Source organism: Diadema antillarum, unplaced genomic scaffold (assembly GCF_040938485.1).
Source record: "Diadema antillarum isolate AM-2024a unplaced genomic scaffold, OU_Dant_1.0 seq00000123_RagTag, whole genome shotgun sequence".
Classification (NCBI taxonomy): Eukaryota; Metazoa; Echinodermata; class Echinoidea; order Diadematoida; family Diadematidae; genus Diadema; species Diadema antillarum.
Genome location: NW_027271203.1, coordinates 1 through 17526, shown reverse-complemented (window position 1 = coordinate 17526; position 17526 = coordinate 1). Strand labels below are relative to the sequence as shown.

Genomic DNA, 17526 nt, shown 5'->3' with positions numbered 1-17526 from the left:
CCGAAGCAAGCCAACCTTGTGGGTTTTTTTTTTTTTTTTGGTTGTTTACTTCTGATCGCAGCCAGAAAAAAAAAAACAAAAAAAACCTGGTGTCAGCATTCCTTACATCCATACGTGTATAATGAAAGTAGACATATATGTATAGGCCCTATGTATAACGAAGAATAAACCGGTAATGCAATATTTCGCCAATATAGAGTTTATTGAGCAACTCAAATTTTCGGTGGCTTCCATCCACCTTCTTCAGGAGTCTCGACGCGGAATGTCATGATATATATATATATATATATATATATATATATATATATATATATATATATATACATATCATGTATATGTAGTTGGTGATTGCGCGGACATGTCTGTTATATAGTAATAAATAATTTGTCGATGTTATCCGATTGTGACCCTACCATGTGCTGTGACAACATACTGGGCTGTTCCAATATTTTAAGGAAACCGAGAGAAAAAAAAAATGAATTTCACTCGGCACCTAGTTATTTTGAGTCCTCTCTTCCCATCTGAACTTCGTGAGAGAATGTTTTTTTTAAGTTATTACCCAAACTCAACGAGACACACATGAACCCCACAAAATGTTCATAACATGAGTCACTTATAATTGATTGATTCGTTTATTCATTCTTATTTCTTTGGTTGTTATTTTTTACATTGATTGATTGATGGATGTGCTGAGTAGTTAATTGATTTTTTACGTTTTACAAAAAACAAACAAACAAATAAACAAACAAAACCCATAAAGCAATAGAGATTCCCCATTGATTGAGTTTACGTCTAGTTTCCTGGACTTGTCGGACTCGTGTACGGTACGTGGCAAATTTCACGATAGCAAGCTTCAGATCTGCTTCACGAACGCAAAGACGACGCAGCCTCCCCGGTTTGGACAATGGAAACAGTTGTCTCGCACAATGTGCAGAACACTATCCCCGTCGCCTAATTAGCGTCGTCTTAGCGTTCGCGTCGAAGATCTGAAGCTCGCTATTGATAGGCCGGTGGTCAGCTACTTCGCGTCCGTGCTGGAAGAAGTCGAGGCTTCACTCACGAGGGATGACGACGTCTATAGCCGCATTCATAGGTACAAAATAGCGGGACGACGAACGCGCTCCAAAGCTCGAGATTTGTATCCCGCTAATTGGTGTACGTGTTGCGAGTGCGATCGTTGTCGATCGCTCGCGCTCTGACGTTTGACAGGATCATGTTTTATGACTTCTGTTACTAGCTGCTATCGACGTTGAATTCGATAACGATTTTTTCCCTTTTCTTTGGCGAGTTGATCCCATTTTCTTTGCTCAATTTTCCACTAATAAATAGTTTTCATTTCTGGTCAGTTTTTCTGTTTGCGTTTGTTACATACTGAAAAATGTGCATTACTTCGGTGATCCCTCGCAAATTCCCAAGTTGAATTATCCTTCGGGTTTATGCCAGGTTCAATTGTGTACGTGTGTGTCGAGCATTGAGAATATATAGTGTTTCTTGGACGAATACCAAACTATGGCTACTACTATAGCTCAGTCGGTAGAGCACCGTGCTCGCATCCGGAGGTCTCGGGTTCGAATCCCGTTGGAATTCCAATTTCTTAGCTCAATTTTCCACTAATAAATGATATTCATTTCTGGTCAGTTTTTCTGTTTGCGTTTGTTTTGAACAATAATATTAGTCTGGTTTCCGGTATTCCGAATACCCTTAAACAGTTTCTTATCGAATGTTGTTCCGATTCTTTCATTTTGTTTTCCTGTGATTATATTTTCTCTGTTTGTTCAATTGGTTCCTCTTCATTCTCTTCGTCATTTTTTTATTTACCTGTGACTATTGTTTTTTATTTGCCTTTTACAAACTTTTAGAGAGAACATTCTGGATTCGCTGAGCTCAACCTGTGTTGACATCATTGAACTCCTCTCTGATCATACCTTCAAAATTCAATTCTTCCCAGCTTTAGGCTTTCACTGCGTCTTTCGGGTAGGCGAGAATGTCATAATTTTGCAAGAAATCTATCATGACGACATACGGTATGTCATTTGACACTTGACAATGATTTTGAGATTGCCATGTCTGTCTGGTAGATATTAGCACACTGAGGTTTCGCCATTTTGATCGCATTCCTATTGAAAATAGGTCACTCGTTCTGGTGAATAGCATGTCCGCGACACTAGCTTTTGTGCATCTACAAAGTCTTGAGGATATAGTGGAGGCACATTTTGATTATTGTCATGTTAATATAGTCGAAGTAATCCGCTTTACCCCTGGGAATCAAAATCCATTAGTGCTTCCGTGGCTAACCTTTATCCACATGATAATATACGTGATTACATTAGGAATGTATTTGAAAAGGAGTGGAATCTCCCATTTGTGCTAATTCATGCGTAGGTTATATAATAGCATGACAATTGCATGCTTAGCATTCCACGGGCTTTGATGTTCCATGCTCAAAGCAACTCTTTCATACAGTCTTGATAATTATGGAGACCAAATAAGAGGTTCTTGATATTTACCACTTTTACGCTGTATTTCAGAGGACATGTTGAATGTTGAAAAGTTCCTGCGTAGAATTTTTGGTTATATGATACGGAACAAATACCTGTCATCAATACTTGTCATCAATAACCCAGGACTGAAAAGGGGAACATTAGTATCACATTATAAAGTAAGCATAAACCATCTTGCTCACATTGTGCATGATTTTGTTTGCCAGGTTTAGTACATGAATGTGAAATCTATCGGATTAGATGATGGTCAATGCGTGTTTTCGCGTGCTTAATAGCATTTTACACAGTGAAAACAAGTACAATTTTTACCGATTTTTTTTTTTTGTTCGCGTGTCCTGTTCTCTCCACACAAAGAACTGCTACCAAACTATTGATTGGGACAGCGAACTGCTGCTCGCACGTTTTTTTTTTTTTTTTTCGTTTGTTTGTTTGTTTGTTTATTTGTTTTTGTGAATGAGGAATAATGCATATAGGCTTACTTAAATAGAAATTCTGTCTTCTGTCGAAGCAATACACTGACACCTGCGATAGAACGCATAACATCTGGGCAGCACGGACCATGGGTATCGGTACCCTACAAAGGAGAGATAATGTTCTTGTTTTTTCTCCTTCTCCAACATCTCACTGGATTGTCGGGCTGTTATGTTATGTCTTCTTCTCCTTCTCCTCCTCCTCCTCTTCCTCCTCCTTCTTCTTCTCCTTCTCCTTCTCCTCCTTCTGGTAAAGTCTACATGCCCCCTTCAATTAGCTGAAGATTCTTGAAGATTGTAACTCAGGCATCGAAAAAGAAAAAAGGCTTTTCCGGACACAAATCGCTGTTTGAGTCATAATTTTGATCCTTTAGCGTCGCTGAATGAAATCAGTAAATTTTGTAAGGCCCTACATATCGATGATGTTGATGTAAATCCAGAACTGGAAATCTACACTCAGATCTAAGAAAGATCGTAGCGAAATTTACTCTAGCGTCATATGAAGGTGCCCTCGGATTCCTAGTTACGGATATCACTCATCATTTGCAAGGCTGGCGAAAAGTAATTACCATCATAAAGACAATCTTTCTCACAGAGATGCTAATAATTATGTAATGGGACATAATACAGTGGTCTTTCTGTCTGTGAGGCATATCAAATTCGACACATACACAGTGTATATTCTTTGAGTGGATGCAGGGAACATGAATTCAAAGGGAACAAGACAGTTGTTACTCAAATCTCTTGAACCTCATTGGCTGAACTTATAAACCGCTCACTATCAATAAGCCAATTCGGGGTTCCAGTTTGCGCATGAGCAGAAAAAAAGGTCATATTTTGTACTAAGAGACAGGTTGGTTTTTAAATTCGCTGAGATAAGCAACTGTGATGCAATGATTATTCATGTAATCCTTATTAATGGTGCCTGCCAGGAAATACACCTGACAGCAAGACTGGTAGTTGGCAATATATGTTAACAGGGGGGAAAATGTTTATGCAGTCACTACAGAACAATGATATACACACTGTGTAGATGCTTCCCAAAGTGGTGACTGACGAACTATTCTGGTCACTTGATCTACGCAGATTCGTCCTTTGTTTGAATGCGAGTTCCATAAATTGCTATATTGGGCAAACTGATGCATTATGTCGCTTTGAATCGAGTGAAATGCCTAATCAAGTGAGAAATATGAAAGGTTATTTGTACCCATGTGCACATGAGCTATCTCCGAACTGACTTATTGTATACGTAGCACACGACAGGGAGCATCGCACACTCATTAACATAGTCATGTGCACTGTAGTTGACAGGATCATGAATAACTTTCAGTGTGGTCCCAAACTGCAAGGCCCATCATGTTGCTTCGTTCGCGGCCGAAGTCCAATCTCAACTGAAGCACAACTTTGTATTTTTGCCAGTATGCATGCATATGTTTATTATGACGAGTATGTGTGTATGCTTGTTGTCGGGTCTTTCGTTTTTACCAGAGAAATGTATTTGTCGACTTACGCGAGACAAAGGATTCCTCTAGCTGGGAGCATGTCGACCTAGGCGACTTGTTGACAAAGGGAAAAATCGTAACAACGGAAGCCTAAGGTTCAATGCAGATATGTATTCACATACAAATTCTATAATGCACACGCTGTGCATTTACAAGATTTTGTTTAAAAACAACAACAAGAACATTGGGTACGTGTAGAAATGAGTGAACAATGTGATGGAGACTTGATACATGTATCATTACATTTTCACTTTGCACAGAAACAACACTCGACTACCGTTTGCTCTGTGCCCCCTACAGTACAGTAGCATAGTCATGTCAGAAAAGGCAAGGAAAATGATAATTAAATCATTCAGGTGTACATGTACTCGTGTGTTTGAGAATACAGATGCAGCGTTATGAACACTGTGTCACACCAGTGGAGGAGAGAGCCCCCCCCCCCCTCCCCCCCCCCCCCACACACACACATTGACATACACACACCATTCTTTTCTTTTTTTTTAAACAGTCAGCCTTGCACGAGTTGTGAATCCAAAAACCTGGAGATCTACACATAACAGGTACACCAAGTCTCAAAGTGAGGTGTGGCATTTTAGAGATTTTAATTTGATTCAGTCAACCAACACAGCCAGACCACATACATATAATCATTACATGTATCAAATGCGCTTAAACATACAGTGTGTTGACACAATTACACACACAGTACAAAGAATTTGCAAATTAAGTGACATAATCCAAAATGCCTCTTTTTCAGTCCGTCATGACGTATTGCTTTTTAGCACATAAAATCATTCCAATATGGAGTTTTGTGTCACTTTTCAAGGCCTTTACACATCTACACATTTTAATACACTTCATCGTAACAAAAAAGTGGTAAATAAATACAGGTACAGTAGTTTCAATCACACTTAAAATGGAAATATGTATTCACTTTTCTCAAAAGGAACTCTCGCAACAAATCTAACATTACTGGTACCCCTCATAGAATTTGAAAAAAAGGAAAGAACTACTTAAGTTATACACTTCAGAGAGACATATACATTGTACGTGTATTGATTGTGATATAAATTGTATGAACAATTCAGTTTTACACTTTATTTTTTTTTTGAAAAGCAACATTACAAAGAAACCATCACAAATATTTGCATTCCAAAAAAGAGGAGAAAGACCGATATCAAAGCAATGGTTTTAATTGTTCCTATCGGATTTTATGTTTGTGTAATCTTTCCAACAAGGAAAAGACAACTTTCACAGTAATAGATGCGGTAATGGCTGACATAAAACATTTTTATAGGTCAGCGACCTGGGAGGGGGAAAAAAATATCAATATCAACTTTACCTTACATTGTGGATATATATTTGTCCTGTATTTAAATAGCTAGTTCCTGAAGCAATATCTATTCTACCTTGACGTCACATATTACTAATGATCACGCAGTGAAGTAGTCCGATGTCTGTAATATTGGAGATTTCTTGACACCGTTATCTGGAGCAGAACTAATCATTTCAATGCTTTATAGTTGGATAAGCTCTGCTGGTAGATTCGACAGACTGATGTGTCAGTTACGAGGGAGGATGTACGTTAAACACATCAGTGATTGACAGCACTTCGTCATCACTTAGGAACACATCACTGCCTACACGCACCAAAGCATACACACATCATTGCCTACACGCATGGGTGCACACACATATGAATGCAGTCACACATGAATGCATACACATGAATGCAGTCACACAGCAATGCATTCACACATGAATGCATACACACAGCAATGCATTCACACATGACTGCATACACACATCAATGCATTCACCCATTCATCGCTTTCCTCTGACAGGTGGGGCACCCAATTAACCCTTTGGGTGCTTTGAGCGCCAATTAGCACAGAAAACCCTAGAGCATTGTACATACTGTCCAAAGTCCCTTGCTCAGATAGGGATCAACAGCATTGATTACAAGAAACACTTGGTGAGTAATTGTACTTTGAAATCCTCCATGGAGTCACTACCAAGTGTGACCCATAAATAGGGAGACATACAGATGACCTGTCTGTTTGGTCATGAAATTGGATTTGCCATGCTAACTTTCATTCGATACAGAATGGCACACGTAGGTATAAATGCAGCTTGCTGCCACCACCACCCTGGCATGTGCGAATCCAGACGATTCTACTTTTCATTTTAAATCAACTGTAAAGCAACGCTGTCTAGAAAAGTAAATGAAACCTCTAAAACAGTAAATGTTCTTCTTCAGATATGGAGATAGCCATGTCTACTGGCTTCCCTGTTATTCTAAACATCTTCAGCTAGAATGTGGAGGAAAATCTTGTCACCCCCATGCAAATCTCATGCAACTCTGCACAACTAAAAAAAAAAAATAATAATACTTAAGTTTTTTAAAAAGAGAAGCCCTGAACACAAGTCCTTGGCCTGCCAGAATTAATATGTAGGAGCATCAAGATGCATCAACTCTCAAAAATGCTTCATCAAACTTACTTAATAGATCATTGAACAATGTCATCATGTTTCTTATACTGTAGTTGCAGTTGGAAGGTGAAATTTCTTTTGTGGAACTACAGTGAAACTTTACCTACATAATATGCACATTACCTAGGAGCCCTACTTTCCCCAACACTATCATAAAAAGAGAGAGAGAGAGAGAGAGGAAAAAAAAATGACAACTGCGTGATACTCTTCATGCTATAATATATTAAAGTTCTGTTTTCCCTTTCTCTCCACTAAGATTGACTGGTTTGGAGGTTGCTTCCTTCTTGATGAACTTTACAAAGTCATCAACCTCGCGGCCTCCTTCGTATTTCTTGGGTTTGGACTTGTTGTTTTTAGGAGCCCAGTACAGAGTTGGGAATCTGGAAAATGCAAGAGAACACACCAAAAAGGTCAATATTATTCATTGAAATGACAGCTTTGCATGTTGAATACATTCACATGCTTGACTACTTTCAGGAAATCATCAAGTCAAATACAAGAATGTCTACATATAATACAACAGCTTTATATGAAGTCAATGTTGTACTTCCATTTACTACTGGCTTCACTGACTGGGTGCCTGAAAAAACAAAAAAACAAAATCAATGAGCCCCTGGCCCAAATCTTTTCCTATGAAATTACTGCATGGTAATGTGTACCAAGTTAATCAAGTGTATAACGTTGAGACAAATCCAAGGTATGGAGAAAATAATGAAATTTCAAATGATGTAACTTCAGCATTTTAACCTGATCTTTGGCCCTTGACCTCATGACCAAAAACTTCCCAAGAGAATCACTGTCATGCAATACATGTATATGCAGAGACTCCAACTCTCCAACTCCATCTTGCGCCGAAAGCCCATTTTTGCAGAATCTCCCGTTCTCTTGCTTGAGATTTAATTTCTCCCGCTTGAAAATGATTTCTTACTTATTTTCATTGTATGTTGAAAATAAGCCTTAGATAGGGCGAGAGAGCATCTAGAACCCTAGGCCGGAAGGAACTTTGCGCTCGTGGTGTGCACTTTGCGCACGTCAAGTTAGAGTCTCCCGTTTGCTAGGGGTTTCAGGCGGGAGAATCTCCAGATCAGAAGGTGCTTGGGGTTGGAGTCTCTGTATAATGTACTAAGTTTCATGAAGATACCTTTAGCCATTGTCCAGATATGGAAAGAAAAGTTAAATTTTAGCATTTTCCCTCGACCATTGACATTTGACCTTCAGTGTGTGTACCTTCAAGTAGATAGGCACAACTTTGTCTATTCATACACACATTTACCACATTTCATTTGGATAGGTCAAACAGTTTTAAAGCTACACCATCCATAGAATTGATTATGGATGGAAAACATGATAACATGATGCCTCCAGCGAAATTTCTTGATGGAGGCATAAAAGCCACTTTGTCAATATCCCCAGATTGGACTTACCCCCTGACGTCAAAAGGTGATGGCACATCATTGGCTGTGGCATCCATCTTAGCGATGACTATGTTCTCATCTCCCTGAAGCTGTGCAAGGAATGTAAAAGCACCAACACATTTTGTATAGTCAAACAAACTCATATCTGCATAAAATTAAGAAGAAGAAAAAAAGAAGTTGTGCAGTAAACTCCACATGAGCTGAAAATTGCTTCACTCAAAGCCAGCGAGAGAGTCCTGATTTTTTTTTTTGCATGCACTTTAAATGCATAAGGTAACCTTTATTGAGGCTTGTTTGCCAATTGGCAAGGTGTTTTCTTTGCTGATTAGCACAAATGTCTGGAAACTAATACAAGTAGTCAATAAATGGATTACCAAATCTACATAACTCCCATAATCCATATTGTGTCACCATGGCCATCCTGTAGGACTGAGGCACATTGCTACACCTGAGTGGGCTTGCTAACTTTACAACCCAGTCAAATTTGGATAGATTTCTGAATGCTGATGGAAAAAGCTTGGTAAGTTCAGCCAAATGTCTGAGCACATAAAGGGTCAAATATGGGATCAATTGAAAGCAAGTCTGTTTTCATAACACAAGAATATCACTGGATGAGTCAAACTACAAATTTTGTTTCACTTGATCTATGTGAACACAGTATGTTTTTTTCTGGTGTCTGCATGTGTAATTCCCTTTATACTCTTTATCACTGGAACAAGAAAATTTAGATAATTCTCATTTGAACCCCATTCTAACTGGGCTATTTGAGACCAAGTTTTTACTGTGGGGGGGGGGGGGGTCAATTTGACCCCCCCCCCCCCCCCCCTTCAGATCTCGGCCATCGATCGCGCAATAGCCGCAAAATTTTGCCTAAAGATAGAGCTGGATGTCAACTACAAGATTAAATGGTCATACAATAGAAAAATCTTTCCTTTCTATTTTCAATAAATTAATTATGCAAATTTGTGCATGAAATTATATTTTCACCTATAACTCCATCAAAAAGACTGAAGGATTGATAAATTTTTGAGTCAGAATTCCTCAAGACATATCAAAAAATTTTCATGTAAAAAAATTGTGCAATCAAAATCAATTTCTTTTGTTTTTTTATTGTTTTGTTAATTTCTTATGTATTTTATTGTTTTTTCGACCTTTTGTTTTATATTGTTTTTTTGCCAAAATTTGTTGCAGGCACTTTTTCAGGCTTATCTACACTAGAATTGATTAATTTCAATGGTTAAAAGTTGAAATAATCTAATTCATATCAATTTAACCTAAAAACACAATTTGCATTGGATTTGCACACGATATCATGAATTTGAGCTGTTTTGGGGTTGACATGCATATGCAAAACATTACAGAAATTCAGAACGGTGTATCCGGACATCGCAAATTTGGTCTCAAAATTTGCGGGAGACTTCAATGAAAAAAGTCGTGAAACAACGCGGCAAAATCTTTGCCCGTTGCGGAATCGGGGCGCGAAATGTCAAGGGGGGGGGGGGGTCAATTTGACCCCCCCCCCCCCCCCCCCCCAGTTAGAATAGGGTTAAACCTCAATACTGGGGAATCCTGTAATAAAGAGGTAATTTCCAACAAGCAGGACATGTTTATACACTGCAGTTTTGTGGGTGTGTTCAAAGTGTACAGATACAAAGAGGGTCTGGAAATAACGAGGTAAAAAAGCTAGGCCTGATGACCTCATTATCAACAGAATTCCCCTGTACATGTATAAATGATAGTATGATTTGCATGTACTAGTAATCTGCTTCTTTTCCCTGCTATAAAATAAGATTTTCTTACCTTTTCTCCTAGCTCATTGTACTTTGGTTCAAGGCTCTTGCAGTGCCCACACCAAGGAGCGTAGAACTCAATTAAAACATCTTTCGTCTCATCTCTGACAATTTCGTCAAATGTTTTGGCTACCACAACCTATGCATTGGAAAGAAAAATCAAGAGAGATATAGATTGAGAGAGGAAACAAAGAGGGAAAGAATGACATGAAGATAATGATTATACAAGTATCTTCTGGACATCTTCTACTATTGGAACGAGTGTTACTGGATATACAGCAGTGCTGCTGGGAGTTATCATAGTGTCAAATGCACTCTCACAGTGGACTCTCCATAATACAATGTATAACAAGGAAAAGTAGAAATTACGCGGTGTGTAATATATGTTCCCGCCGGAAGTACTAGCATTTTGTAGCAAAATGTACAACACAGGTCAAAAATCAAGGTCAAAGGTCAAAGAAGTCAAAGGTCAAAATTCTGTGTACAAGTTTTGAAGCCCTCACCTAGTGCCATCACATAAAGCAAACGGAATCGAAATCGGGTTAGAAATGGCGAAGGAGTAGCATTTTGTAGCCATGCAATGTACAATATAGGTCAAAAATCAAGGTCAAAGGTCAAAATTCTGTGTAGAAAGTTTTGAAGCCCTCACCTAGTGCCATCACATAAAGCAAACGGAATAGAAATTGGGTTAGAAATGGCGAAGGAGTAGCATTTGGTAGCAAAATGTACAATACAGGTCAAAAATCAAGGTCAAAGGTCAAAGAAGTCAAAGGTCAAAATTCTGTGTACAAGTTTTGAAGCCCTCACCTAGTGCCATCACATAAAGCAAACGGAATTGAAATCGGGTTAGAAATGGCGAAGGAGTAGCATTTTGTAGCCATGCAATGTACAATATAGGTCAAAAATCAAGGTCAAAGGTCAAAGAAGTCAAAGGTCAAAATTCTGTGAAGAAGTTTTGAAGCCCTCACCTAGTGCCATCACATAAAGCAAACAGAATCGAAATCGGGTTAGAAATGGCGAAGGAGTAGCATTTTGTAGCTAATGTACAATGTAGGTCAAAAATCAAGGTCAAAGGTCAAAGAAGGCAACGGTCAAAATTCTGTGTAGTAGTTTTGAAGCCCTCACCTAGTGCCATCACATAAAGCAAACGGAATCGAAATCGGGTTAGAAATGGCGAAGGAGTAGCATTTAGTAGCAAAATGTACAATATAGGTCAAAGGTCAAGGTCAAAGGTCACAACTGAAATTCTGTGTACAAGTTTCAAAGCTCCCATGTAGTGCTCTCATATAAAGCAAACAGAATCAAAATCGGCTCATAAATGACAGAGAAGTAGCAAATTGAACATTTTGATCACACACGGACGCACACACGGACACACGGACACACGGACGGACGGACGGACACACGGACACACACACGTACGGAGCCCGTTTCATAGTCCCCTGCTCGAACTCGTTCGGCGGGGACAACAAACTAATTGAGACCAGCAAAATCCCATTGTTTGTACTGAAATGTTGATTAATAAGGGTTTAAGAGAATATAACACACAGAAAACATTCGAACTTGGGAGAAACAGTATCACTATCTTACACTGAGAGTCCCTCGTACAAAATAAAGACCACCAAACACTTAATGTGGGTTGGGCAGGAGATGAATAGGAATTATAAACACACTTTACATTATTGCACTATGTTCCCATTTTGATTTGATGAATTAAACTGATTTATATCACATTGAGAGCAAGGATACACCTGGACATCAGTCTCTAGCAAAATTACTTTCATTTTCTGAATCTTTTGGCACAGATATACTTCAAACGAAATAACAAGAAAACTTTAATAGGACTAAAAAATCCAGTTATTGCATGGATCCTTATGAGAACAATTTCCAACTTACAGCTTAAGTAAGTACCAGGGACATGCATGATATTTTAATATTACAGCATCATGACATCAGGTCAAGCTGCAACTTATTATACCACAAAGAGATACTGTTCCTTTGACTAAGTTCATTTTCAGTGATTGCAACTCAGGGTTAGACTGCTTCTCCCTAGCCTCATCACCCTCACAAAGGATTACAGGTGAAATACAAATAGTCCTCAGAAGCACACATGTGACTTGGCACAAAAGGTAGGTCACAACAGTAATTTCCATATTGACATTTTAAAAACATGACTTGGCTTGTCACAATGATTGGATAATTATCTATTACTGTATGTGTGTAAATCTGTAATGCACAAGATTACAGATTTTGCTCTCATGTTTTCAGTACAAATACAAACAAAATATGCCAATATTTCTCTACCTAAAGGAGTATTGAAATCAAGAAACAGCCAAGCCTGCCTACGTTGAATCCAAAGGGAGTGGCAAAAACCGGTCTACATACAGTGCACTCTCATTATAACGAAGTTGCCAGGACGTGTTTTTCACTCATTATATCAATATTTTCAGTCTTTCTACAACCCTTTTTTTTTTTAGAGTAGTGACATCAGGTATGTCTTAGAGACCCCTTTTCATTTCTTGATAACCCTTTGCACACTCTTCACTTTCAAGTCTAGTAACTTTTAAATGGAAAACGCTATTGCTTTGAAAGGTGGCATTAATCATGGACAGAATGTGTTAATAGAGCATGTTTAAATTTCAGCCTAATCTGATAATCTCTTCATTGTTGTTGCTCCAGTGGTTTACATCATGTTTTTTGTCCCATTCATTGCACAGCTAGCACTGTTTGGTGAAGATTAAGTGCTTCAATAGACCCTGTACTTCAGAGCCTCTTTCCTCAGGTTCACACTTTTCCAGAGTGTGTGCTTTCTTTCCAATATTTAGATAGATTAGAAGAGTCCATTTCAAGTGAGCTATACATCATTTTAAAGCTTAGAGTCTGCTCTTTCAGAATCTGCCCTCAACTAATCCATTATAGATTATAGATTGTTTCAGGGGTATTTTATCACCAAAGGGCACATCTATGATATATAATACCCAATCTTACCTTGACAGGACCATCATTGTCTTCTGGTACAGGTTCACTCTTGAGGTACTGTTCCAGCTCGCCGTTGAAATACTTCTGCAAGAATGACCTCAGTTCATCCATACTGTTCAAATGATAAAAAATAGCACACAAGTCATTATCCACATGTTCCCTTTTCACTATACAGGTGTAGCTAGAAAATAACACCATTCATCCTCTCCCTACCCCTTCCCATTAAAAAAAAGAAAGAAAAAATAAACAAGAGACCCGCGGGTCTAGCGCTCACCTGAGTATCGCAAGTTCACCTTTCACGCAGTCACTAATCTAAAATTATTCACAGCTCTACCAAAATTTGACAAGGCATTCTCAAGTAGAAGATGAATAGTTTTTGAAGATTCCTTAATTTTGGGGGGATTGGGGCCCCCTGGGGCCCTCTGGGTGGGGCATGGTGCCCATTTTGATAAATTGAGATCCTGACCCCCTAAGGATGTTACCTGCCAAGTTTGACGTAAATCCATCATGAGGTTTTTAGGAAGAAGATGACAATGTACAATTCAGGCCCCCATTTGGACATTCCCAACCACCCCCCCCCCCCCTCCCCCCAAGAGGGGCACCCCTGGATCTCCTATGAACAAACTCGAAACTACAGTCATTAATGTACTCACTCATAGTATTATCTTAGCTCTATAACTTCTGATTCTAGACAATTTTTTAAAGATTCCTTCATTTGGGGGGTTTGGGCCCCCCTGGGGGCCCCCTGGGTGGGACATGGTGCCCATTTTAACAAATTGAGATCCTAATCCCTTAGGGATGCTACCTGCCAAGTTTGGTGAAAATGGGTCATGGGGTTCTACAGAAGAAGATAAAAATGTACAATTTAGGCCCCATTAGGACCCCTCCTCACCCCCCTCCCCTGGGTCCCAAGGGGGCCACCACTGATTCTGCCATGAACAAACTTGAAACTGCAGTCATCAATGTACGAACTCATAGTATTAACTTAGCTCTATCACTTCTGGTTCTAGAGAAGAAGATTTTTAAAGATTCCTTAATTTGGGAGGATTTGGGCCCCCTGGGGGTCCCCTGGGGGCCCCCTGGGTGGGGCATGGTGCCCATTTTAACAAATTGAGTTCCTAACCCCCAAGGGATGCTACCTGCCAAGTTTGGTGAAAATGGGTCATGGGGTTCTCAAGAAGAAGATGAAAATGTACAATTTAGGCCCCATTAGAACCCCTCCCCACCCCCTCCCCTGGGTCCCAAGGGGGGCATCACTGATTCTGCCATGAACAAACTTGAAACTACAGTCATCAATGTACTAACTCATAGTATTAACTTAGCTCTATCACTTCTGGTTCTAGAGAAGAAGATTTTTACAGATTCCTTAATTTTTTGGGGGCCCCCTGGGTGGGTCATGGTGCCCATTTTAACAAAATGAGTTCCTAACTACGGTACCTGCCAAGTTTGATGAAAATCGGTCTTGGGGTTTTCAAGAAGAAGATGAAAATGTAAAAAGTTTACGCACGACGCACGACGCACGCCGGACGAAGGGCGATCGCAATAGCTCACTTGAGCCTTTGGCTCAGGTGAGCTACAAAGTTTCAAACCACTAGCAAGCATTTATTGCTGTGTTAAGATCTCTTAGACAACAAAATCTTCTTGCATACAGTACTGAAACTACTTTCTTCTACTTTTCTGCTGACCCAGGGTGCAGCACAAAAAACAAAATACATGTATCAATACAGTACTAGGCTCTGCATAATCGGGTAATGCTTTAAAAAAGTTGTGTACTCCGCTTTAAAGCAATTATCTAACATTGGGAGCAGTGATTAAAAAATGTTCGAATTATCACATTTGATGCAAGTGTATAGTTCAGTTGCATCACAAAACACTCTACCGTACAAAAATTTCACAATACAGTAGCTAATTATATCAGAAGATATGCATATCACTGATTAACTCAATAAACCGTCATGGTGACGGTTTATTCCAGATTGAGAAACAGTTTTTCATACCTCACTCACATTTTAAAACAATTATGAAGCCAAAAGCTGTTGTTTTTTTTTCATCTGCAAATGTTAGCAAGGGGGCTTTAATTGACATACAAACTGAAGAAACGGTGTCTATGCATGTTATATTTTTCGGATGACTGGGTTGGTATTTCCATTAAAGGAGTAAAAATTTTCCAGGCAAACCTCATTTACCCTCATAGTTTCCCATAGAAAGTCTTTAGAAATGAGTATAAACATTAAAAATTCTGAAGAAACTGTGAGGCTCTAACGGAAGATAGTATTTGGGTTTACATTCTAACGTAAATGTGCAGTGTAAGATCACTTCGCCATATCACTACAAGTAAACACATTTATGCATGCCATATACAGATTGTTGTGCCAATGCACTACATGTACTTCCAAAATTACACACACAGTGATAAACTAATCACAACATTTGTCTAGCCAGCTCTCAAGAAAAAAAAAGAAAGAATAAAAGCTAGCTACACTGAGACTCCTATGTACCTTGCTTCAGAGCAAAGAGGAGAAAAATAAGTTAATCAGTTCACATTTTCTTTTCTTCTTCAACGGGACCTGCATAAGTGCACCACCATGCCAGCAGCATACTGTAATGACTGCAATTTTTGTGATTTACAATGTTATGTCAAAGTGATTTGTTCCAAGTATATACATTGTACATTCATGAATGGCTCGTGCAAGCAGGGCCTCGGAATGGATTGCCAATTAGCCTTTACAGTTGGTCATTAACAGGGTATGGTCTTCAAGCATGCAAATTTTTTGGGTTTGTATATCGTTTTCCTTGAAACCATACCAAGAGAAATTGAAGTTGCTGCAAAGGCTCTTGTGTGACTCTAGACAAGCTGCAGTTATAGTGATATAACATGCTGTGAAGTAGCGGTACAGATAGGTGCAATATTTGTGTGTGGTAGCTGTGACGTGAATGGAATATGCTTTCTGGCCACTTAGTGGGTAAGAAATGCTCTGCCTGACACTACCCGATTAAGCTGAGACTATGGTAATAATAAATGAATAAAGAATTCAACTAAATGGCAAATAGTTATTTGGTACTCCAGGGTACCAAATAATGCATCTTAAGTAGAAACACAAGAGGCACCACCTCCAAGTTATATGAGAGGTCACTTTATGACAAAAGCATATTTACTTTTCTGATCATATATCAATGGATAAAACGAGACCAAGACACATCTGATTACAACTATTTCAGAAGTCTCTCCTAACTTTCTTCTCTTGATGGAGAGAGAAGAGAGAAAGAGGAAGAGGTAAATAAAAACATCTAAAAAAACTCACCTGAATTTTTCAGACATCACAAACTTCTCACCAGCTGCACCTTCAATGGCAACAACGGGGGCTCCCTCCTCAAAGTCCAGGCCAAACTCATCCAGTTTACGAGAAAAGTCGCCAGCTTGTGCCACGGCAAAGTACATCGTCTGATCAGAAAATTCTTTGGCAACCTTAATGACTCTGGAAAAATAAAGAAATAATACCATATGTACATATCATGCTTTCCTCAGAAAAGGGATGCCAATTAAAGCGAAATGTTCACAGATTCTAGACAAAGGGTTCTTCCTTTTTTTCTCTGCATGTGTTGCAAAACATGTCCATTTCAACTATTCAAAAGCAAGTGTGCCTACATCAAATCTTCAATCAAAATTCAATCCAAAATCTATCATATCATACAGTGCACAATTACACCTCACCCATAATGAATCACATACATTACTGGACACTTATACGCATCACAGCTTGTCTTCATTTAGAACAGGTTGCTTCATTCCATACGCGATATGACAAAAAGACAGGTACGCCCTATATATTCATGTATGCCCATTGCATTTCATAAAATTTGTTGAATTTTATATTACTTTGAATTATGAAATTTGTCAAATTCTAGTGTGTTAGATGAACATCTTACGAAGAAATCATTTTTACCTGTTTCTCCAGTAGTTTGTGCCTGCGAGGGAAAAATCAAATCAAAACAATGTCATTAATAACAAAATATAACTGACAATCAATTTGCAGTCATATATAAATTTTATTCCAGAAAAATTTATCTATTATCATGTTTCACAATATTTGACATGAACATGTATATACTTTATAGCATTTTCCATTATGGAGGCATGAAAGGTTTGCACTCATTTGATCAATTAAAATTTATACCATCCCATCCGGTGAGCGTCAGATGTGCATGTTTTTTCGAGAACGATGCTCATGTGTTAAAAACCCTCATGCAAAACAAACAATGTGCAAATGAAATCACAATAACTAAAAGTGGGTTTAACATCCCTCCACTGAAATTCATTCTAACCTCTCAAACATACCACACACATAGCATTCTCACCGAGATGAAATCAAACCTGC

At 38.7% G+C, this 17526-nt stretch overlaps 1 protein-coding gene across 1 annotated transcript; it reads right to left on the bottom strand.

Moving 5' to 3' along the window:
- Positions 1-5042: 5042 nt before the first annotated feature.
- LOC139727223 (protein disulfide-isomerase A3-like) lies at positions 5043-17116 on the bottom strand (the record flags this gene model as incomplete). The annotated part of the gene is made up of 6 exons (XM_071638179.1): positions 5043-7346; positions 8391-8470; positions 10182-10310; positions 13160-13262; positions 16453-16626; positions 17095-17116. Coding segments are annotated over 6 exons (665 nt in total), but the record flags the coding sequence as incomplete, so codon positions are not given.
- Between the last annotated feature and the right edge of the window lie 410 nt (positions 17117-17526).